The sequence below is a fragment of the Topomyia yanbarensis genome, chromosome 1, assembly GCF_030247195.1.
Source record: "Topomyia yanbarensis strain Yona2022 chromosome 1, ASM3024719v1, whole genome shotgun sequence".
NCBI lineage: Eukaryota > Metazoa > Arthropoda > Insecta > Diptera > Culicidae > Topomyia > Topomyia yanbarensis.
The window spans coordinates 196213754-196240130 of record NC_080670.1 but is presented as its reverse complement, the minus strand read 5'-3'; the positions used below and the strand labels follow the sequence as shown (position 1 = coordinate 196240130).

The 26377-nt window shown below is 40.3% G+C and overlaps 1 protein-coding gene across 1 annotated transcript in view; it reads left to right on the top strand.

The window, feature by feature from the left end:
- The window catches only part of LOC131686615 (ras-related protein Rab-27A-like), a 37083-nt gene extending 10838 nt beyond the window's left edge, over nt 1–26245 (top strand). The window contains exons 2-3 of the mRNA XM_058970561.1: nt 25178–25350; nt 25458–26245. Coding sequence (XP_058826544.1) covers nt 25198–25350; nt 25458–25973 — 669 coding nt within the window. The 5' untranslated portion in view covers nt 25178–25197 and the 3' untranslated portion in view covers nt 25974–26245. The remainder of the gene's footprint in view (nt 1–25177; nt 25351–25457) is intronic.
- The last annotated feature ends 132 nt before the right edge of the window (nt 26246–26377 follow it).

Here is a 26377-nt window from a genome sequence, read left to right as displayed (position 1 = left end):
CATATATTCGGAATACACGTGTTTCCGCGGCAACATTCGTGATACTTTTCGCTTGCTTTTTATTCCATTGAGGCGCAACACATGTGACTGGAATATATGAGTTTCACGGTTTGCAAATTTCCGTGGAAAACATAGAAGGGGTGAAACACGTGTCGTTTGGGATTCAGGACGCTGCGAAGTGGCGACTTGCCTGCAGCTGCGTGTAAAACTTTTCGCGAATAAATGATCTAAGGTAGATGATTACATATTTATCTCATTGAGAAACAAATTTCTGTAAAACGGTATTATTAAACTCATGTAAACTCTACAATCAATCAAATATTTTACTAGGCTTGGCTTGCTACTTGGTTTTCTGCAAATACCTACTTTTGCACCATACACTCCGTAGAGTGTATTGTTTATGCACCATGCCCGGTCAAACCATTCGGAATTTGTTTCGGTATCCTGAATGGAGTCAGTATGGATTACAACTCAAATGCAACAACCGATTCTGAAACCGATTGAGTCGGAATCGGTTGTTGCATTTTAGTTGGAATCCATACTGACTCCATTCAGAAATCCGAACCGGTTCCAGAATGAGTTTAACTGGGTAATATCCCAGTGAACGACGCTGAATTACCGAATAAAGACTCGCCATCTTATCCCAACTAAATAAAATGGCTTGGCAACATTATTTTCTGCAAACGTCGGCTGCAATTTTTATCCTTAGGTGATCTGTACGTTTCAAGGTTCACAGCTTCATTTATCAACTTGAAGCAGACATTCTGAAAGCATATTAGCTTTTGTGATGACTGATGAGGGGAAATTTTCCTAGAATATATACTTTCTGGAACCCGTTTCTATCACAAATTCGTACCGTAATTTTTTTACAAATCTCGAATTCCGTGGAGCTGTATGGGTTTGTTTGACATCTGCTGCATCTTTTCTCTATTTCCCGTTGTTAGTGTTGGCAGTTGAGAGATCTGTTCCACCTCTTCTCTTTGTTTCTGCGAATTTTCCTTCATGTATGCTCGCCGTATTCCAGTTCTTCGTTTGCGGCTACCTGCACAGCTGCTTCGCAGACGTCGGTTTCCTTTGCCTCTTCTTCATTTTCGATTTCTAGTTCCGCCTAACTGTCGACTAGTTTTGGATAGATGGTTTCTGCTTCCTGATACGTCATACGTTTTCCGCATTGTTTACTGGTGTCTTCCTCCACACTTTTTGCATCTCGTTCTGGATTTACAGTGTTTGATTTCGTGTCCGAATCTCCAGCATTGTTGGCATTGTTCGATCGAAACTATGCAAAGCTCCGCTTTGAAACAGCATCCATAAATTTTAAACCGCTCTAGTGTGTTTGGTCCTTTGACGGTCAATTTGGTGTTCGGTGTATCTTGTAGCTGATTGTCTCTTCCTTGTTTTTTTTTCTCCTCCACCTGCAACACTTCAAATTGTCTCCAGATTGGCCAGAATTTCCTCTTTTTCGAGCGTGCATGGTACTTCTCTTATAAGGCAGATTGTTGGTTCTTCATTCTTGGTCTTCAGATTTTGATGTTAAATTTTCGCACTTCTTATCCTCTCCTTTCCCTTCTTGTTGTGAGGCGTAATTTTGTTCTGAAACATTCCAATCTTCTGAATGTCTGTAATATTTGTTATTCCACCTTTTTAAGAGTCGATCGACGGTAACAGAATATGACGGAAAATTCAGGTTAACCAGTTCCACAAACACGTCAATTCTTTTCATTGTTTCCTTGCTGCCTTGCAGCATGTGCTATTTCTTTCTTACTTACGTTCTTGTCATTCTCCCGCTTGTCTTATTGCTTTCAATTATCCGCTCTATTCTGCTGTACCTCAACCATTATTTTTGGGTATTTTCAATTTTCTCACAGCTTTCGCCTCGCCCCAAGGATTCTCAATTCATTCGTGGCTAGTTTATTTTTGGTCGTATCCAGCTCCCTGTCAAGGACGACGTCTCTGTACAGCCAGCATCACTGCCATGAAAGCAAAACATTGATTTTGAACCGAATGATTAGACGCTGTATTTAGTTACAAAATGTCGATTTTCTGAATGATATGATATTAAATCATCCCACAAGATGCAAAACGTCGTGTGGAATGCTTGAATATCGAGCATAGTGCCGAACATAATTCTTTGTTTGGGGCTTTATAGCTATAACGCCCCATATATGTCGGTCGCTGTCAAACTCCATATGATAGTATAGGGTTGCCAGGAGGCTGGTCGTATCTGATACTCCCAGTAAAGTTCAGCCGGAAATGAACTGGAATTCTGGCTGGTTCCAGTTCGTATTCCGGCTCCAGTGCAACAACCGATTCTAACTAGAATCGGTTGTGTCACTGGAGCCGGAATACGAACTGGAACCAGCCAGAATTCCGGTTCATTTCCGGCTGAGCTTAACTGGGCTGGAGTGCCGTTTGGTATACAGTGTGTTTCCAATTAAGTTCAGCCGGAAATGAGCCGGAATTCTGGCTGGTTTTAAATCGTCTTCAGTAACGCTTAACGCAACCGATTCTAACTAGAACCCAGTTAAACTCATTCCGGAACCGGTTCGGATTTCTTAATGGAGTCATTATGGATTCCAAATCAAATGCAACAACCGATTCCGACTCAGAATCGGTTGTTGCATTTGATTTGGAATCCATACTGACTTCATTCAGGATTCCGAATCAAATTCCGAATGGTTTGACCGGGAATCAGCATTCCGGCTGATTTTCCAGCTATGCTTCTGAGTTTCGTCTTGTTTTTTTTATTTATGCGTAATCGCCCACTAAATTTTCCCATATCGCGCTCAGTTAGCCACCTGTTGGCGAGTAGCGGGAAGTATTTCCCGCGCTCAATCCCAGTAAAGTTCAGCCGGAAATGAACTGGAATTCTGGCTGGTTCCAGTTCGTACACGGGCTCCAGTGACACAACCGATTCTAACTAGAATCGGTTGTGTCACTGGAGCCCGTTTACGAACTGGAGCCAGCCAGAATTCCAGTTCATTTCCGGCTGAGCCTAACTGGGATGGAGGCGAATTCAAAACGAGCCACGAGTTCAACACTCTTATAACATATGTGTAATTTATTAAATGTTAGCATATCGCGACGTATTGAGCAGATTTTAGGCATCCTGATATCGAAAATAATGGCTTCCTAATGAAAAACTTGTATAATTGTGGCTATTTTTTATGCCGTAGTGCAAAGGACTGGAAGGTGCGAAATATTTTTCAATATTAAGAGCCGAGCCATACTACTTTAGGAAGAGCAAGGAGTTGAAGGAAGAAAATTTATAAAAGCGTGGATTAGGGTCATATGAGCAGCTTAGAGTTTTCCGACGACTTAACCCTTTCTTTTCTACCGCAGGAGTCTGGATATTTTGGCATGTTTAAATGAGCTTCGACGTCACAAAATGCTTAGTGTGGTAGTTTTCCGTGACTTAACTTTTTGTTGGTTCTGACAGTATGAGTCACTAAGTCAGTTTACGCTTGTTCGGATATGCCAAAGACTCAAGCGATTCGCATTTAAAAGTGCCAAAATATCCTGACTCATGCGGTCGAAGACAACGGGTTAAGTCGTCGGCAAACTCTAAGCTTGCTCATATGACTGTATTCCACGTCTTTCTAGTCCCCAGGATCCTTCAGCTCCTTGCTCTTCCTTGAGTAGTCTCTTAATATTGAAAAATATTTCACAACTTTCAGGCCCTCGCTAATTAAATGTCGTTACAACATAAAAAAAGTAAAATTTGACTCACTTGTTGTGGTTAATAAAAAAGGAACAAAGTGATTGTGAATAATTGGGACACTCTTTTCTGTGTATTACGCGTGATGTTCTGTTACAGTATGTGTGATGTGATTTAAAAGTGACTACAGCTGTCCTGTATCAGATTATGCTGCGGTGATTTTTTCCTTCCTTGTACCTGTAGGGAAATGTGTTGCATTGCTTTTATTATGTGATAAGTGAAAATGCCTTTTAAGTTGTTTAAGAGAAATAACTTGCAACATTAAGGTCAAGACATAGAGAGCAGACATCCATGATCGAACAAAAATATTTAAAAAACATGTGTAAACATTTGAATTAATATACGATAAACACTAGCGGCACCACACCATTCTACCCCAACTATCCGTCAAATCTATTCCGAAACCGGTTCGAAATCCTGTATGGATTCAGTATAGAATCTTGCTCAAAAAAACAACCGATTCCGACTCTATCGGTTGAAGCATTTGAGCTGGAATTCATGCTGGAAGTCCGAACCGGTTCCGGACTAGTTTGACTGGGTAGAGGAATAACCGCTGTCAATTCAGTCGAACTCAGCCACAAAAAACATGACGACACCCACTGAGACGTCCAAAAAATTGTTTCAAAATCGTTCAACACGGGTCCAATGATGGACGTTCGTTGAACGGTTTGTTGGACGTTGTCCAAATTGGTCCAACGAACGTCCTTCATTGGACGATTTTGAAACCAACCGTTCTTAGAGGGCAGTAGCGCACCTGGTTTGGATATCCCAACTACCTTCAAAACCGTTAGAGATTTTACACAAGTTGAAGGCTGACGATGGACGTCTGTTCTCTGTGGTGAAGATATGTGGAAGTCAGGAACGCACGCTTGTTGCTAGGTGCCGACTCGCTTGTTTACACCAAAAATAAAAAATTTGAAGTGAAAATTTAAACGCACAAATGAGAATTTTCGGATTTTTCTTCGACCATCTGCATCAGAAAATTTGAAGTTTTATTAGTATACAATTAATCTTTCGCGGGTGTTTTTTTTGCAGTGGTGGGTGATTAAAGTGTATTTGAAAAAATGCAATGAAAACGAGAAGAAAAATAAGTCTTTCGAAAAAAATCCCCAAGTGAAGAGGGGTCATATTTTTGCACAAAATACGAATTATAGATGGCATTCCATCAAAAACTGTTCTAACTTCCTCAAGTAGCAGTTTCGTGGCACACCGGCAAGGTTAGTGTGTTGAAAAACGTATTTTTATATTTGCTCACGTCAGATACATGGTTAGGCAGCGGAGAGGGGTGTGTGTGTGGCGTAGGAGCTATGTTGTGGCTCGCTTGTATAATGTCCTTAAAGTCACGTTATCCCGGATTCGGAATCAAGTACCCTACCAAGGACTGACGTTCAATTTGTTGATGATAAATAGAAAAACATGATGCTTTTGTTACGCTTGTTACCAAGTTACCAAGGAAGAATGGCATGCCATTATGCCTCCTGTTCGGTTCAACAAGGTTTCCACAGTGCTGTAGAGTGGTTTCGTAGGAAAATCATCAGTAAACTCATGGCCTCCTAGGATACCTGTTCATCGGTTTAATTCAATGGATTCTCTGGTTGGAATGTTAAATTCTATGAGATATTTCACTGAAAATGAACATTTCCGTCGGCAAAAACTGATCGCTTGGGTCATGTTTTTGTTAACGTTCGATGTCGCTCGCCAGTGGCTAAATTATGATTAAATTTTCAGCTTAACCTCAATACAGAGCTCTAGCACCACAGGTGGCATAAACGGTGTCCAACAGAGCCGGCATTTCCCAATTGAGTAAAGCAGTAAAAATTATGAACCCAGCCACTGGAAAAATCATAAAATCCATATTAACTAGTCAAAAGGACTAATACATTTGTAAACAAACTTGAATTGTAAAATAGACAAGGCAATTACCGACTTTTCGGTAATCCGGATTGGATTACTACGTAAATTCGGTAATTGCATTATGGTATACAGTGCCAATCATTTTTGGCAGATGCTCAAAATACAGATCGATACCTTATCTCGTGTTGTACATTCAAACAAAAGATAAACAATTTCACTTCGAGTTCATAGCAAATCGACAACGATAAACGGCAATTTCCTTTTGCTTTGGGGCTCCCGGGAGGAGAGATTTATATCTAGATGGGCTGAGAAAATCAATTTTAGAAGCATTCGCACAAGTAGGTAAGCTGTAAGCTCACCATCAAAGCGGCTCATTTTCTGAGGAATGTGTCTTATTTCCACGGAAACATCTTAACCTAATTAGAAAGCATTTGCAGGCACTTGAGACGAGTGGAGGGTGCGGCGAGCCTCCCACCTCCAATGTGGCGTAAAGAAGTATGTAAAGCAAAACACTGTTTGTTTACTTTTTCTCCTGTAAAGAGGATAGGTAGGGTAATGAACCTATTTTCGCTAAATTTCTTTTATCGTCCTACCCATTTGAAGTGAAGCCTAGAGTGAAGCCGTTGGTTAGAGTAGCGTCTGCCATCTTTCTTCAACGCTTTGAGCCAAATGTGAGGGGAAGGGGTGGGTGTGGCAACAATAGGGTCACTCGATTCGAGTTTTCGTCGCGCTCAAACACGAGAATTTCACCGTTTTCATGGCATTTGTGTTATTATCTTGATTCTTAATAACGAAGCAAATCTGTTGATGCCAATTTAAATGCACAGAGAAACGAAACCATCAGCTTCTTTTCCGTTTCGTTGCAGACAAAAGCGAATCGCTTACATATGGAGGGGAGAACGTTGCTTTCGAATTAAACGAATTCGGCGTTTTTGCGTGACGTTTAAACAACAACAAAAATAAACAGAGCTGTGTCTACAGGAAATGTAAGCGTGTTGAGGGAAAAGAATCAACAACGAAGAGGTTGTTTCTGGCGGGAATCGTACACTTCCCTAAAATTTACATATATTAATGTTAAACAAATAGATGCAAATGTTCCCCATTCTACAGCAATCTGCTTTTCCGCTGGGTTACAATCATGAAGTAGGATGTAAAAAATAAGCAAAGTTTTAAGCCAAGATTTTTTTCCTGCGTATAATTTTCTTGTTTACATTCGCAGTAAGTAAGAGGGGATTTTTTGATGTTTTGAATTGTTTCTATGTTAAATGTCTATCCTAACCGTATTGGTACTTATCCTCCAGTGAGAGATATGCGGAGACGCTATTTTGAGCCAGCCAAACTGTCAAATTCTTGAGCCAGCCGATCCTATCTATCACTTTTCTGGGAGCACTGCTAGATTTTAACAATGGATGTGAAGGTTGCCATTTTGTCTGCATTTCTCTCCGGGGTTTAACAATTTAGGTAGCAAAGTAGCGTGAGTTTTTGAATGTTTAAAACTGTTAATGTTTTCAATTGCGATTCGATATGCGCCGTACGTGACCGCGTTTTATTGACCAGAAAGGTGACTGAAAACTCCTCGAAATAGAAACAGCTCGCGCGACCTGCCGACCAGAAGGTTAAAAATAGCTCCCAACATTGATCATATTTATTATGCTAACAATCTATGCAACAGGTGCGGGCGTTGCAAAAAAATGCAACATTGGCTGGTGGTAACCACCAAACCACGCGTACCGCCGCATTTTTTATAGCTCAACCCCGGTTCCCGAGTGGTTACGCGAGAATGCCACTTGCGTTATTTATACGTATGCGTGGATGTTGAAAATTTTATTTTTTGATTCAATTAAAGAACCTGCTCTCAGCTACTTTTTAATTGGTTCGCTACGGGGAAAGGAAGCGAAATGTGATTAAGTGAAGGAAGGAAAACCTCAACGTTATTAATATTCATTTCGGTTTTTCGGCATGAGTAAGATCAACAACGTTCTGACAATTCGTTTAATCGTCAGAAAGTATCTCCAGCAACCGGCTCGGTACCAGCCAGTTGCTTTAGGCGTTCACACATGTTGTGTGAACCGTTTGGATTGAGTGTCTAACTGGCGCCAATTTTGGTGTTAGTTTAGATATAGTCTAACTGGCAGCAAGTTGGTGTCAGTTACTGACGAGCGGAGCACGAAACGTTCAATTTCACATTTTCTAAGTTAGGTCTTGTGCTCTCATGGGAAAAATGTTGCATATCTCCAACAATTTTAATGACAATTAAGTATAAGCATAAGAGATCGCCCGTAGTTGCTACTCTGTTATTGACCAGAACCAAAATACGGTTGCAAAATGTTCATTGGAACAACATGCTTGAGAATAACATGAGTCACATTGTACAATCTATTCTGATCCCTGCATGCTGATCAATACCGATGCCGGCCACGTCCGAGTACAGATCTTCTGGGAAAGGAAGGAATGTTAGTCCGATATATCTTGCAATAGCGCCATGTGCCAATAGCGTTATCATGTAATAATTGCTCTGGGCAGCCGGCTGCCGAGAATTTGGGAAATTTTACATTTGTTGCTTTAATACGATTAGCAAAATAAGCAACTTGAACTCCGGATAGCCGACCATAAGGAGCACTGCTTATATTTTTTAATAATATTTAATCACGCGACAAATTTTTTCGTGGTTTCTATCGTGTCGGTGCTGATTTTACCCGGCGATCGTTTGAATAAAATGCGGAATCTTATGCAGAAGGTTCATCAGACTCCTCCATAGGTGTCGCGGAGTTGGCGGTTTGGAAGGGACTGGGGTCTAGAATTCGTTCCAAGCAAGCGATGCGACCTGTAAAACCTAGCTTATCAGGCAGTAGCCTAGTTAGTCCTCGAGAATACGATCGCTCGAAAAATATCTTGTTTAGTTCTTGGTTCCCTTCAAACTCTGGGTAGCCGGCCACCGAGAGTATCCCATGTTTTCCAAACAAAAGCAATTCCAACTCCACACAGCCGACCGTGGGAGTACCGGCTAGAAAAGCCAATCTTATCTGCGAAATGGGTCGGATCACTATTTATTGCGACACTACTTAGACTAATTTCGCCATTCTACGACATATTTTTGGGCTTCAAACTACCGATTGACAACACGTTATACAGACAAAGAGCCATGATAGCTCGAGATGTCTCAAATCAACGAAAGTATTTCCTATTTTCCATATCGGATCGTTTGTGAAACACACGTACACGAACGACTACATCGAACATTGAAGGAAAATACAGAGGATCGTCAACCTGACGCACGAGCTTGTTACCAATAACGGAAGTTGAAAATAGATTCATTAAAACAGACGCGGCGAACCCCCAGTACGCACTGATCTACGACCAGTCGTCGCGGGTCTAAGGACCAAATGTCATCAGAAGACCCAGACCCGCGTGGGGGTATGAGACAGAACTGAAAGCTAATCAATGAACATAACAGCAAAACACTTATTCTTCGTGCTGATATAACTGAAGGTAATCGCCAACCGGTCCCCGATCCCTCCCGCGAACTGTCAATTCTCAAACCCTATACATGATTGAAGTCATCATTCCACTCCAACAAGGCCATGTGTTTTCCCTAAGCACATTGAATGCTCTGTGGATCAGTTCCCCCGTTGGTAAAACAAACATAGAAATCAGTTTGCTCTGTCCAAAGAAAAGTTCGCCGGCCGGCGAATACGTGTTCCCTTACAGTGCCATCACATCAACGAACACCAAAAATTTACACGCGACAAAATTTCTGCAATCCCGAATATAAAATAATCAAAACCTCTACTCATTTGCAATAAAATAAGAAAGCAAACAGTTGAATATCCAAGGCGGCTCATTTTCAAAGATAGTTCCGATGAAACACCTAATAAAAATAGATGACAAGGGACGCGGACGAAATTAGCTGAGCACTGACCGGCAGGTTTGCCACCTATTTTTTGGGTGAATAATTTTGGGGCGACGCCTGGTAGTCGCTAGTCGCTGGTGAAACGCCAATTATTTGTATATGCCAGCTTTTCTTATTGCCGTATTTTTTCACTTTTCGTATCTAATTTCTCTGAAAAACCATTTTTCACTATTTTTAGGATGTACACGGTGTTTCTTGATGTTTTCTGTGCATTTTTATTGTCCTTGCATCGGGAATCGACGGCCCGTAATGCAAGGAAAAGATTTTTTTTTTCATTTGCCGGAATTCGATTTTCACAAACTGTCACCACTCGCGTCAGTCGAAAATATGCCGAAAAATGTTTTTTATAAGCCACTTCACTTTGTATAATCGTTAAATTGCACCGTTATTCACACTTTCGATAACCGGGAGGCAGTAAACTGTACCGAAAATGATGCAAATTAACCGTCTCGAAGGGAGTTCTCCGAGAGTCAACCGCTCGCGACGAAGATACACACTCGAATCCATTGCAAAATGGTCAAGTTCATAAAATTCAAAAAAATCAACAACTTTAATGACAACTAAAGAAGAAAAGTCGAAAACACGTCGTTTACTGTTAAATGTTTGTTTTTGTTGCCAAAATCTTCGACACCAAGGAAGAACCAACCTTGTTGTATTATTTACCCATATAAAATCCGCGAAACCCATTTTTTCGCTAGCTAAAACTTACGCGGATTAAGAACTAGCTTACTGCATAAAAGATCTGCCTAAAACCTCATAAAAAGAGACGTTAGTGTACTTCACGGTGAAATATATTCGTGGACATATTTCTTGTTCACAGCGACGAGACGGAATCAATGCAGAGTGGTGAATACAAATGTCACCGCTGTTCACGGCGACCCAGTAAACGAAAAGGCGGCTAGGCGGGTCAAACTAGATGGTGGCGATAGGTACACGCAGAAAAAAAATTAGTAAAGGTAAACAAATTTTGGTTTTAAATAACAATTTTCCCGTTTGATATAGTGACAAACATTCAGGTTTGATTCAATCAATACTGTTGGTTGAAATTACCAACTAATTCATTTGATTTTCAGTAGTTTCAACAAATATTTCGTTTGAAACAACAAAATCATGTTAAGTTTAACCGAACAAACAAGTTTGAAGGAACAAAAAACAAATCTTTTGTATCAACCATAGGAGAGAACAACTCAAATTTAGTTGAAATTAAACAAAGATTCTATTGGTTTTTAACAAAGGGATCAGTTAGATCTAACAAATTTTATTTTGATTCAACAATGTTTCTATTTAAAATGTAAACAGAAGTATTTGTTGAACTGAACCAAATACATGCTTTTGAAAAACGCCCAATTTCAGTTTGAAACAGTCATTCGCCACGTTTTAGATTCAACAAAACGTTTTGTTGATTCAAAAAGGCCTGATTCGTCTGCGTGTAGGTTTTAGGCTATTGAAACTTTGGCTATCCGTAACTAGCCGTTTACTGTAGTGTTGTGTGGAGAGCGTTCGTTTCTAAATACTAGATTGATTCTTACAAACTGTAAACTGCCGGCGAACTGAACCTGCAAAACTAGGTTTGTTCCAGTACACGCAAGTTATTCCGGAGCAAACAGGAGCAAAAAATTCTTGCTCCTTTTTACTCTGGTTTGCTACCAGAAAAAGAAAAAAGAGAACAAGATAGTACAGGAACGATTTTCTCCGGAGTACTTCCAGTTTCTCCTGGCACTGGAATAAACCTACTGTTAACCTTTGCAATAACTTCAAATCGCCACTCGCCGCCTACTATTAGCCATTTTTTTTTGTCAAGTTGCTGTCTGAAGCCCACCAGTTTTAAGAACATTTCCGCATGAATTGTCTATTTTTTCTTAGAATTCGTTTGAAGATATATTCGCAATAATGTTGAAAATAACTTTCGACATATTTTCAATTTGTCCACCTACTACTACCCAATCACAAAGCAATCTACTAGCGAGTTTGGAGGGCGGTTTGATTTTATTTTTACCATTCTTCCAAGCCAATTTCAGGTTATTTTTAGAGAATTTACAAACCCAACTAAAATATCCGGTCCCTGCCCGGAATAATCCTCGGAATTCAAAGGACAAACAAATCGACACAGGACAGGTGGACGCACATCTCACCACAAAGTTTCCCGTCCCCCCACCCCGCAGATTGGCTCTGATTAGGAAAACCAGCTACGCACTCGGATGTTAAAAATCTTCGGATCCCACTGACGAGATAAAATACAATGAAGATGATAATAGCTTTCCGGGAAAGACCCGAAGAACTCGATTACCTCGAAGGAAAACAAACTGCGGGTTCTGCGTGGGTTTTTCGATTAACATCATCGTCGACGGTGTTCATCAGCGGCTGTGGGAGTATTAATACATTCAGTACAGTTACGAGTAGTGGGAAGAATAAAGCTACCAAATCGAGCGGGCTGAGATTGAAAAATAACAAACAGACGAGTAGGCTGAATTCGTTTTCAGAATGTTATTGGAGACACTTTACAAAGGAACAGTAAAGCAAAGAGTGAAGGTAAATCTGTCTACAGAATACAGAATAGCTAGCTGTGTCTACCTATCGAGCAAAATCAGACTCTACTTTTGATAAACGGGAGATTAGTTACCATGGTGATGCAATTATAATGTAGATGAATTTATAGGGGAGTCATAAAATGTCTGAGTCTGACCCAAAAATACATTTGCATAGATTGAAACAAGTGCTGCTAATTTCTTTTCGCGCAACTCAACTATTTCGTATGAGTATAGTTGACATTTATATTCACCACTGTCACATTCATTCAAACAAGATATGTCAGCCGCACACTGAGGATTTATATCCAGCTGAAGATAAAAAAATCGTTTCGAATACCCGATGTACTGAATCAATCAGAATTCTCATCTCCGGAAATTACCCTCAAGTTTTACGACATTCTTTCAAACGTCTGCTTCCGAAAAGCGTACAATCAATTCAATAAAATTGTATGACCGAAGCAAAAATCGTGAGCGTTCCTCTTGTACGTTCGATTGTTTTCACGAAGGACAATCTGAATGTCGCTATGAATTTTACAACCCTAGTCCACTTATCGAATCAAACGTGGAACTTTAACGTTTGTTGGTTAGTTTTATACGCTGAGATATGTTTTTCAATTTTCAACTGATTGAAACGGTTCTTGAAGTTGGGTAGGATAATTTCCTCGAAACACGCGTGAGATTCTTATTTTTATACCCCCCCGTAAAAGATCATCAATTGTTCTAAGCAACACGTTTTCGCACAAACCTAACCTAACTAAGGCGAACGTGCTGTCTTAGATACTCGCATAGCAACCATAATAGCTCAGTGCCAGCGACGCCTTCTTCGCCTGTCCCAAACAGCCATATTGTAGTATTTAAACCGAACAAAAAATTATGACATCCGAGAAACTGCTCCAGGCTGGGTGCTACAAAATCCTTTGTTTGCAAGTATTCCACCCACCGAAATATTTATCCGTCCCTTGCCGCACTTGCCAACGGCGATTGTCGCTTTTGATCAGCCGGCGTACGATTATGTACCCGCATCTCTGATCTCGCTTCGGATGGAATTGGCTAGCAGAACGTAGAATGGGAAATCGTTTTCAATTTCGCCCTTCCCCCACTTTTCATAAAAAAAAATTAAATGACATTGTTAGACCATTTTTGTTAGAACGTGTTTTCAAATTCATTGGAGAGTTCGCGAAAAAGAGATTCAGTAAAAGTTTAAGCTAACCATTACGCTACTGAGATATGGTTTATTGAAACTTTTCACTTAAGGCTAGTTAGGGAAAACGTGTCACGGGATTTGAACCCAAGAATGTTTTTGCATCGAAAAAAATTAGTAACTTACAAGTATTGTTCTAAAGAAGTTTAACGCTTTCATCGTGAGAAAGAAAATAAATAATTCTACGCGTTGAAAACCTGTTTATTCTAAGTGGCATGCCTTTAGCATTAGGGGAAAGTTTTGAGTTGTGCTTTCAATTCACGCTTTCCATCGTCGCTATTCAGTGAGCCAGAACAACACATCTACTAGGGTAATGTTCCTATTATGGTAGTAGAGCCTATTGTGGCCCTCTTCCACACCTCGTAGGTTTGAAACAAGCTTATGAGATAATGACAATATATATTAGGCCGAAAAAGAAGTGCTAGAATACGCTCAAGTTATGCCTAAATCGTCTCATTCATTTGGTGAACCGAAACAGTACGCAATGGCGCTTAGCAAAACACCAATGTCGAGCCATAAGTACCGTCTCATATCTCGCACTGCTTCATGCCTTTATTTTAGCTGGCGAATCCATAAATGACTAATTCACTAGCAAAGCCCTTGATAAACGCTACCACAGGCCTGGTAATACGGAATTCAGAAATAAGGTTCCATTTTTTGCCATGTTTGCTTTAGATACACTACCACAATCAAAACAGCCTTTCAGCTTCTCCCACACAGGAAAGAATCAGCAGTGCGGCCAAACTGTAACATCAACTTGTAAATATATTGTATTGCAATTTGAAGTATAAATTATCAATTGTTTTAAGTTATTCAACTGATTGCTGATTGCAGAATAAAATTCGGTTCGTGACACTGCAATGGTTGATGGTAAAATAGTCATTATCAGTTGTTAGTCTTTGCATGGTTATTTTCTGTCAGCGCAATTCTTGATGTTTATGTTTGTTTTGATAGAGTGAAAAAAGTAGAATTATTCGTTTTGCTAAAGACTCTGAATCTCTCTGAATAAAGACTCACCATCTTCATCCTTTGTTGTATCGTTGATCTGTCAATGTCATTCAAATCGAGCGCGAGACCTGTCAAAAGCACTCAACCCGAATAAATCCAGTTAAACCCGGTTCTGAATGGAGTCATTAGTATGGATTCTAGCTCAAATTCCGAATGATTTGACCGGGATATCTCCTAGAATTCTCCTCGAACGAGGGCCATTGACATATCTTGTTCTCGATTGGAATGACACTGACTAATATTGTTTGTGAAGCATTTATTTTTTGATCGGCTGTTTGTGGTGCATCAGCAGATGTCGAAGGTTATTTGATGGTGTTGGTTGTAGTAGATGAATTTTCTTTAGTTGTTCCGACGTTTACCGTAGTGTGCCGTCTGGTTGCAGAGGTGGCACGTGGGCGTCTTCCCAGGGTATATGCATAGGGTTTTTGTATGTAGTTAAACGAACCTTGAGATGATCTGCTCTCGAAAGCAGTACCAACTATACCCAGTACCCTTCAATCAGGGGTATCAAAACATCAATTTATCCAGGTCATTGAAATTAGCCAAGACCCATTAATAACTATTTGTAGGATTCACAGACAAAACTCGCAAATTTCTGACCACTACCTTAAACACTATGCGAACAGTTCATAGCCCACTGAATGAGTCAAACAGGCCACTGTGCCACTGCTATTTTGTGCAACCTGTCAAACCAGAACCACCGTCGATCACCTTCTCATCAACTGCTAGGAATGGTAGAACCAGCTACCTGCCTGAGGGGGCGCGGCGCGGTAGGTCTTCTGTACCGGGGCGGAATCCGGACAAATCTTGGCAAAATCGAATATCCAACGGTTTGAATATTTCACGCTCTCGTTAATAACTGTTTCGGTTTCGTAAGCGCAAGACCGTGCCCCAAAGAGTGCTCATTGATGGTTCTCTCGTTAACTCGTCGACGAACCGACGCCAGTAGTTACGTTTTTTTGGTTTTCATCAAACTCTTCATGTGCGTTTCTGCCATCGCGTACTGTCGATAGCTGGCTGGTAGCCCGTCGTCCCGGAAGGCCTTATACACGGCGGCCTTCTCCGCCGTACACGTCTGAGCACCGTGGGTATCGAGTATCAAGCCAGACTCTTCCTCCGGAGGAAGCTCTTGAGTGGCCTCGATTTTGTCGGATATCGCGGACGCGCAGCTCTTCCAATCAACATTTCGTATGAGGTAATATGAAACGTTGATTGCATTCGCTGGCCCTGAACCATTAGCAATATTAATTACGATTGGCTGTCGCTGCCATGGGGGTCAGAGACTACCTTCCACATACAATCAAACCGCAGCGATGTCGAGCAGAGGGACAGGTCTAAGACGCTTGGACGCGCTGGAGGGGTCGGAATCCGTGTCATTTCACCCGTGTTCAAAATGGTCATATTGAAGTTTTCGCAAAGCTCATGGATTGAGATAGATAGATTATCGTCATGAAGGCAACCCCATGCCGTACCGTAGGAGTTGAAATCACCTAAAACTAGCTTCGGTGCGGGGAGGAGTTCCGCTATATCGCAAAGCCGACGCGTCGGTGGCTAACTGCGGCTCTAGGGGGGGGGTGGTATAAAACCTGTCCTGCCGATGTGTGTCTGGCGAAAATCCGACAATAAAACCCAACACAAAACCGTATAAAGCAAACATCGGCATTTTGGCTTGCATTCTGGGCGAGCTCTTCTAGCTAGATCTTCAGAAACTCTGCCAGACATATTTTGACGTAGGACTTACGTCTTTCTTTACTATACTGGGTGTCATTTCAAAATTTTCAAAACGGATGCGTTACGTACACTTTGAACCTTAATAACTTTTCTCCTACTAAAGGAATTACTAATATTGTTTCATAAATCGAAAGGAAAACGTTCAACGCTTGCTATTGATACCTTGTTTGCTATGTAAAACTTGTTTAAAAAGTTCAAAAACTACTTTTAATGCGAATCAACATTAATGCTAGAACCTATAAATATGGGTGTCACAGTTTTTCTTAAAGCCAGACGTGTCTAAGCCACAGAGCAGAACACACGTACGTGTGCTGCTCAACGAGAAGCTGCATTTTGACCACCAACCAAATCATAGCTACTGCCTTATCGCTGCCAACCAAGAACTGTCGTCGCCCTGCGTGAAATTCATCGCTCTCAGAAGTGGACAGAGTTACTAATTCACAAGCTGCTCTTCCAGTGCCTGGTCCGTGAGATTGCACAGCATTTCAAGACCGATCTACTCTTCCGGAGCTCGGCCGTAATGGCCCTCTAAGAAGCCAGCGAGGCCTGCCTGGTTAGTTTGTTAGAAGATACCAATCTGTGCGCTATCCATACCAAGCGAATAATCATCATGCCGAGCGGGAAACGGCGAAATAATATTCACAACAAACGGTTCTAATTAGGACCACAAAATCGTTCTCAGAAGAATTACAATTGAAATTTCCATTTCGTGCTTTGGAAAATAACTTCCCTCTTATCGGGTTAGTTATTTTCTACAATAATATCCAAAAAATGTACGATAAAACTAATAAACTAACCAATTGGACGGAAGCAAGAAAATACCTACAAAAATTTGAGTCAGAAAAGTGACATTGACGGAAAAATGCTTCGATCGTTTCTAAGTGTTTGGCAGCTGAAGTTGCCGATTTGTTTTCCAACGTCCATTATTTGCGCTGTGTTGTACGGAACAAACAGATTTTTGCGCGATTCGTTGGGAAATAATCAAAACAATTGTGTAGTAGATTCCGTAGATTTTACCGTAAATTTTGATAGATTTTGTAAAAGCATTAATTAGCCTGCTTTGATTGGTGGTTTTTGATAATCTTTCAAAAACATTAGTAAATGTGGCAACCCTGCTACTAAGCGAAAGCTACACCAAAAAGAATGATGAAAATATTTCCATTTGTCGCACAAAAGGATGGACTTCTATCTGCACTAAGAAGTTTATAAAAGAGATCGCATTGCGATATACAATGCTCATTCGATGTGAGCTGCGAAAGGGGAATGTTCGTGTATGTACGCAGCAGAAGCGAGTTCGGGCAAGGTTCGAATCGTTAGAAAGGATTCTCGTCTGGTATCACCAAAATAGTTATCTGCAAACCGTTCTTTTTAGGATGAAAACATAATGGAGAAAGAATTGAATTAGAAAGATCCATTTAACAACTTGCATTGAGTTTGCGCCTGTCAAGTCTGCTGTACTTTATCAGTGACGCATATAAACCAATGTTTATCGAATTAATCTACAAACTACTAAGCGAAAGCCACACCAAAAAGAATGATAAAAATATTTCCATTTGTCGCACAAAAGGATGGACTTCCATCTGCACTAAGAAGTTTATAAAAGAGATCGCATTGCGATATACAATGCTCATTCGATGTGAGCTGCGAAAGGGGTTCATGTATATACGCAGCAGAAGCGAATTCGGGGGCAAGGTTCGAATCGTTAGAAAGGATTCTCGTCTGGTATCACCAAAAATAGTTATCTGCAAACCGTTCTTATTAGGATGAAAACATAATGGAGAAAGAATTGAATTAGAAAGTTCCATTTAATAACTTGGATTGAGTTTGCGCCTGTCAATTCTTTTGTACATGTACCAGTGATTCATATAAGCAAATGTTCTCAATGAGTACTCTTTGGAACACAGCCAGAAGAATGAGGAATCGAAACGTGACTAATGAAAGCGAAGATTTTTCGAATCGTTGGATATTTAATTTTGCCAAGAAAATTTGTCCCGATTCTGCTCCTGCGCAGAAAATCACTCGCGATGCTCCCACAAGTAACGATTTCATAGATTCGCCTTTGACAATGATGGAATTCTCAATTGCACTCCTCTCATGCAACAATAATGCTCCGGGACTAGACAGAATTAAATTCAACTTGGTGAAGAATCTGCCTGACCTAGCAAAAAGACGCTTGTTGAATTTATTCAATAAGCTTCTTGAGCAGAACATTGTCCCGCACGACTGGAGACAAGTGAGAGTTATCGCTATTCCAAAACCGGGAAAACCAGCCTCCGATCATAACTCGTATCGACCGATTGCAATGTTATCCTGCATCAGGAAATTGTTGGAAAAAATTATCCTACGACGTCTCGACAATTGGGTTGAGGCGAACGGCTTGCTATCAGATACCCAGTTTGGTTTTCGGAGGGGAAAGGGAACGAATGATTGTCTGGCGCTACTTTCGTCAGAAATCCAACTAGCTTACGCAAAAAAAGAACAAATGGCGTCTGTGTTCTTAGACATAAAAGGAGCATTCGACTCTGTTTCCATTGATGTTCTCTCAGAGAAACTACATCAATGTGGTCTTTCACCAATATTAAATAATTATTTATACAACTTATTGTCAGAAAAGCACATGCATTTTTCATATGGCGATTTGGCAACATTCAGAATAAGTTACATGGGCCTCCCACAAGGTTCTTGTTTAAGCCCCCTTCTCTACAATTTTTACGTGAATGATATTGATAATTGTATTGTCAGCCCATGCACTCTAAGGCAACTTGCAGATGATGGCGTGGTTTCTGTTACAGGACCAAAAGCCTTAAATTTACAACAACCACTGCAAGATAGTTTGGATAATTTATCAAGTTGGGCTTTGAAGTTAGGCATCGATTTCTCTACCGAGAAAACAGAGTTGGTTGTTTTTTCAAGGAAGCGTGATCCAGCTCAGCTTCAGCTTCAGTTGGTTGGTAGAACGATAGCCCAAGTCCTGACTTTTAAATACCTTGGAATTTGGTTCGATTCTAAAGGCACATGGGGAGGCCACATTAGGTATCTAATAACGAAATGCCAACAAAGGATAAATTTTCTGCGAACAATAACTGGATCATGGTGGGGTTCTCATCCAAGTGACATGATAAGATTGTATCAAACAACAATACTTTCAGTAATGGAATATGGGTGCATCTGTTTCCGTTCAGCTGCGAACACTCACATTATTAAACTGGAACGGATACAGTATCGCTGTTTACGAATTGCCTTAGGTTGCATGCAGTCGACCCATACGATGAGTCTTGAAGTACTAGCGGGAGTTCTTCCTTTAAAAGACCGATTCTGGGATCTCTCTTCTCGTTTACTTATTCGATGTGAGGTTATGAACCCACTGGTAATTGAAAATTTTGAAAGACTTGTCGAGCTTCAACCCCAAACCAGATTCATGACAGTGTATTTCAATCACATGTCACAAGAAATAACGCCTGCTAAGTATGTTCCCACATACGTCAATATACTAGATATTCCTGAATCCACTTTATTCTTCGACACGTCCATGCAAGCAGAGATTCGTGGAATTCCGGATCATCTACGCTCGCGGGAGATCCCTAAAATATTCACAAGTAAATATCAACACATAGACTGCCTTAAAATGTTTTACACTGATGGGTCACGAATCAGGGAGGCCACTGGTTTCGGTATTTTCAACAATAATTTTTCAATTTCTCTCAAACTTGCAGAACCCGCCTCTGTTTATATAGCGGAACTAGCAGCAGTTCACTATAGTTTGCAAATAATTAATACTTTACCCCCGAACCATTACTTTATCCTCACTGATAGTCTCAGCACAATTGCAGCTCTACGCTCAAAGAGGATTGATAATCACGATCCCTTCTTTTTGGGGAAGATACGAGAATCTCTGAGTAACCTGACAAGAAAATGTTATAAATTTACCCTAGTGTGGCTCCCCGCCCATTGCTCTATTGCGGGCAATGAGAAAGCTGATAATTTAGCCAAGATTGGTGCACTAGATGGTGAAATATATGAAAGACCCATCGCTTACAATGAATTTTATAGCGCTTCTCGACAGAGGACACTTGCTAGTTGGCAAACATCTTGGGACAATGGAGATATGGGACGATGGCTACACTCAATTACCCCTAAAGTATCAACGAAGGCATGGTTCAAAGGATTGGATGTAAGTCGGGACTTCATCCGTGTGATGTCTAGGCTCATGTCCAATCATTATACTTTAGATGCGCATCTCCGTCGTATTGGGCTCGCTGAGGGTAATCATTGTGCTTGTGGAGAAGGTTACCATGACATTGAGCATGTTGTTTGGTCCTGCACTGAATATCGTGAAGCCAGATCACAATTAGTAGATTCTTTACAAGTCCGAGGAAGACCAATCCATGTTCCTGTTAGAGACATCCTGGCGTATCGCGATCTTCTATACATGGAACTTATCTATCATTTTCTAAAAACAGCGTCTGTCAAAATTTAATTAAATTCATCTCCTCATACTCTCATCCAAGGCTAATCATTCACCAATTAAAGGGTCCTAGAATATTTAGTTTTTAAATTTAGACAATAACAGAAAAAAAGTAAATAAATACACCCGAAAATACTAGATCAGTATGAAATACAACAATGTAAGGAAAAAAGCAAACAATAAAGTGATTTCAGTGTTAGTTTTAGACAAAGTACTAGTATAGTTAAAATTAGTCTTAAGGATTTTTGTAACGTGCTATGTAAAAAAAGAAACTGGCGTAAAAAGCTATTGCAAATGCCGTGTCAAATAAACGTATGAAAAAAAAAATAAGCAAATGTTTATCAAATTAATCTACAAACCCGAAGGTTTTTGCAAGTCCTAGAAAATCAGTGAATGTGGCAATCTCATTCGACATGAAATTTCCGTAAACATTCATTCAAAAAGTGCATTGGTTCAAATTATCCATGAATGTCATATGATATGCCCAAGTTTAGTCCTACGTCAATACCGCGGTTATGTCCCGGACATTACCCACTCCTAGTTTTTTGCTTTCGGTAACCGATAACTTCGGGAAAGCCCCGCTTGGACGCGCCTGGCAGAATTTCCCCTAGATAACCGGCAGCGAAAGAAAAATTCTGGCAGTTTCTGGGGGTCTGGTTGGCAGAACTCTGCCAGTCTGCCGGCTAAAATGCAACAACCGTTTCTGGCAGAATTTTTCGCCTTACGGTTATTATGTTATTAGGTTTGTTCCAGTACACGGAAGTTACTCCCTGTTGCTCCAGAGCAAAAAATTCTTGATCCTTTTCATTCCGGTTTGCACCCAAAAGAAGAAAAAGGGAAGAAGATAACACAGGAACGTTTTTCCCTGTTTGCTCCGGAGTACTTCCAGTTTCTCCTGGTACTGGAACAAACCTATTGTGTCTGCAAAGTTTGTATTATCCACAGATGTATTTGGAAATGAAAGTCGATAGCTCTACTGTACATCCAACGACCCGATTCAAAAATGACTGGTCATACACGTACAATCTGATGCCGTCTTAAAATAAGCCCCGCGTGAATACATGCACATATCAATTGGATGTGTGCAATATATTCGCACTTCTAGAATGAAAAATATTTTTCATTCTGGCACGTATTTAAAATAAGATAAAATATATAAACATTGAAGAACAACACAAAACGATCTTACCAGCGTGTTACTCTGAATTAGTTAATTAATGGTATTTCTGCGAAGAATTCTCCTCTATCCATACTTAGTGAATTCGTTGCATCAACTAGACAAGTTCAGATGGCGCTGTGGATGCTAAGAGGGCGTATTTTTGGTGGCTTGATTCGTGTACTTACATTAGGATGTGGCGATAAAATCATTACGTCAAATTACACTATTTTCGCGATATTTTTGCCTACTAACACATAACACAACAGGAGCAACGACCTACCGAGGGATTGACTTCGATTTCCTTTTAAATATACTATATGTCAACGCAAAATTTTGAAAACTATTGGACGAACACAAAATCACTTCCGAGCGATTCGGCAGTGCTGCCACTTTTCACCCATCGTTTTGCTTGTCACATATACTTCAAAATTTACTACGAAATTGGTAGAATTAAAGACGTTGAATCTATGAATAAAGACTCGCCGTTTCAATCGTTTATTTACAATCTAGCACTTTTACTATGCAATCCATGAGACGTTTGTTTGACAATTCAGCGGTGGCTTTTGTTAATAAGTCTACTTCTACTAACGAGAAAAACTCGTCCGACAAACATATTTCGTTAGGCCGACTCGTTTGATGTTGGATCGAATCAACGATATTGTCGGACGTCGCGCCCACTGGAGTAACGTCAGAAGAAATAATCAGCTGATCAGAAACGTCTCATGGATTGCCTAATCAAGGGCCCCGGTTCGAGAAGGATTGAAAAATATTTTCCTCGGATGAATGACACTGACAGATAAATGTAATGGAAAAAAATTAGGTTTCACAGCAGCTATCACCGTTTGACGTTCGACACTTATGTTATATAAAGTTTTTCTTGTAAAAATATGGACATGTTGAGTATAAAGTATCCAAATTAGTAGAAATTTGACCTAGTGTCGGCAAAAAACAAAAAATATTCACAAAAATTTTGTATACATTTCATATACCACACATATATTTATACTCAGTTTTTTAACCGATTTATGGCGCGGTTTTTCTATTAGGTTTTTTTTACGCGGATTTTCCAATTAACGCGATTTTGCAATGCAAAAGACTTAGACTTTTTCTGAAAAAAATCTGTAAAAGTCCTTTTACTTGCAATGAACTTAGAAGAATTTTGGCAGTTTTTATTTTGCGCGGATTTCACCATTAACACGGTTTTTGCAAAAAATCCTTTTGAATGCAAAATACTCAGAAGATTTTCGGAAAGATGGAAGAGACGGGTCTGGAAGACTCCTTATGGCGCGCATCATGGGTATTTTCGGAATGGTCTAGAAGAGTAGGTGCCAGAAATTGACTTTTGACGTCATTTTGAAATCCAAGATGGCGACTTCTGGTTTAGCGAAATTTGCTATAACCCAATCAAGGTGGGTATTTTCGGAATGGACTTAACAAGTAGGTGCCAGAAATTGATTTTTGACGCATTTTGAAATCTAAGATGGCGTCATCCGGTTTAAATTCGTTATAACCCAATCAATATGGTATTTTCGGAATGTAGGTGCTAGAAATTTATGTTTGACGCCATTTTGAAATCCAAGGTGGCGTTCCGGTTTAGCGAAATTCGCTATAACTCAATCAATATGGGTATTTTTGGAAGTTGAAGTTGTAGTTCAAATAGTTTTAATTAAACAGTTGAATTTACTTAAATTTAAGCAATATGTTTGATTTGAATAAATTCAAACCCCCAACCCACACCACATATATCTCTTTCTTTTCTCTCTTTCATTCTCACCACACTCTTCTGGATGAACACATAAAAATATTTTGCATTTTGCTGGTTTATGATTAGATCTTATATTTGAGGGTGTTTTGGATGATTGCCCAGATTTTTCATGCGGGAATCTACAAACAAGCTTGTTCTATAATCATCGCTTAAGAATTAGGTGATAACAGATGCGACCGAAGTATTAACCCCCAACCGTCGCTACATCACGCATTCAAATAAAAAAAATTGCTTTCCAAACGAAGGTTGACACCGATATGCCATTGCATAATTTCAATAAGCTCATAATTGGTTCTAGGAATTTTACGGTATCAAAAGCAGAAACAAATCCAATCCCCCTGTTATTATTGATACGCTTGATGAATGTTCACAGAGACTGAATGTGCACCTGTTACGAAATTGATCAGAATAGAATAATTGTCTTCTGGTGAAATCGGTTTGGGGAAGATATTTGTTTTTGTGAAACCCAAACCTGCACTCGTTAGTATTGACATTTGAGAGCAACAACACCCGGGCATTAATCCGAGGTTTTACATTTGGGTTAGGTAACTTCGGACGGTATGTTGTGAATTTTGTAAATAAAACACTCCTGATTATTGATGACAGACGCTAAGGCTGCAGTACAAATGAATGTTTTATATTCACCTTCATCAGTGATGACATTTATATTCACCACACCCCCACGCAATCCGTTCATCCAGCTGTCGCTTTTACACTCGCTGTGAACAAATTTCAATTAGAATGCAATGTCAAGAAGCTAAATGAAGATGATCCAATCAGAACTCGACATTTCATTAAAATCTTCAATTCTATCAAAGTAACAGTTGTATGCTTTAGGCAAATAAAGAACATGTCATTGAAACCTAACCGAAAACGGTTCATACCTTCCCGTTTCACTGCTGTTTGATCGCGAAACAAGGGATCAGCCAATAATTCACCCTCCATTTAAAATGATGAGTGAATTTTCGTGAGGATTCTGCGTTTTATATTACCCGCACTGATTAAACTTCGGGGACGAATGGAAGACCCTAATTAGCATGCAATCGTGGCCAATTACGGGTGTGCTGGAAACAAAATCCGCACCGTATCCCCGTCGGAATGCATATATTATGTTGAAATTTTCCGAACGTTCAGGTTTTGCCCGTTTTTGCAAATCTTCAAGCTCATTATCTTTTTCTGGGTAGAGTAATCTAGGACGAATAGAGTGGAATTCCTATATAGTCCTCGAGCTAGAACTAAATTAGAAGATTTATTTATATACCATATAGGAAAAAGTATCGGCATCTTGCTTGGCCTGATATAAGCAGAGTAAGTTGTACTTAATAAAATTAGGAAATTGTTTTATTTGCAGTATTCACAATATCTGGCTTTCCGTGCGCGACTGTCAAAATGCACGTTAATTGTGTTGTAAACTGTATTAAATTTAAACGATTTATAGTAGTAAATATGTAGTAGCGAATCATCCGTCTTAAAGGCTCCAGTAGAAATGCTTTTAATTCGGAATACCGAATGGATACAACGTAACATTTCAATACAAGTAATTTCCGCAAGCATACAGATTTCCAGTCGATACTCCCCACAGAGAGCTCTTTCATGATAAACATCTTTTAATTTCCCTTTCATTTCACACACATGTTTCTGAAACTCCCCCTGACACGGCACCAATGGACCAGGGACGAGAGACAGCTAGACCATTCGTCGTAAGCTTCATTAACTAGTTAGCATGAGTTTTAGCTTTCGGTCCGGTCAGCACAAGCTCCATTTCCATTTCCCACCCTGAAACTCGAAACAACGACCATTTACCCCTTTTTGTACTTATTCCGTAACATTTTCACCAACAGGAAAATACCACAGAACCAGCATGGCATCGATTGATTACGACTACCTAATTAAATTCCTCGCCGTCGGCGATTCAGGCGTTGGCAAGACGAGCTTCCTCTACCAGTACACGGACGGGGTATTCCACACCAAATTCATCTCGACGGTTGGAATTGACTTTCGCGAAAAGCGCGTGGTAAGAGGGTGGCAAACATCAAAGTAGTCTCCGACTCCAAAAACAAACAGTTGTCATCGAACAAACGAACATTATTCTGCGTCAATAACTTCCTTTTCGTTTTTCAGCTTTACACCTCCAACGGAATCCACCACCGGATACACCTGCAGCTGTGGGATACGGCGGGTCAGGAACGATTTCGCAGCCTGACGACGGCTTTCTACCGGGATTCGATGGGTTTCATCCTGATTTTTGACATCACCAATGAGCAGAGCTTTCTGGACGTACAGAACTGGATGGAACAGCTGAAGCAGCACGCCTACTGTGACGATCCGGACATTGTGCTGTGCGGTAACAAGGCCGACTTGGACCACCGGCGGGTGATCAGTGAATCGCGGGCTAAAAGCCTGGCGGACAAGTATAGTATTGATTATGTGGAGACGAGCGCTTTTACCGGGCATAATGTCAAGGCGGCCATTGAGATGCTGCTCGATAAAGTAATGAAGCGAATCGAGACGGTTGTGCTCAGTTCGACCATTCAGGCACGGAGGGGTGTGCCGAAGTTGTTTGTCGATACCAAGGATCCGCCGATAAAGCTGGACGAGGACAGTGAACAGTCGGCTGGGTCGGGGTGTAGATGTTGAGGCTAAGCCGAGCGTCTGTCATGAGTTTTTTGAGACACATTTGAGCTTGATTAGTCAAATTTTGAAAAACATTTTTATACACATTGTGTAGTGAAGCTCCGAAAATTGGGGTTTGTTATAAAAGAATCTCTTTAGAATTAAGGCAGATGAACGTTTCAGAAATAAATTAAGAATTGACATCTTTGTGAGTAAGACAATATTTACAAAAAAACACAACAGTATTAAATGTTGAAACAATAGTTGATGTGTTAGAAATACATCTCATGAGAGAATAAACCAGATTTTGAACAGCTAATTTCAAACAGGATGACAGCCTCGATTCCGAGTGCTCCCAAGCGCGGTTCTTATCTATGCGAAAGATAACTGCTCAACACTAGCAGGCCTGCTGTTATCGGTAGAGCTGA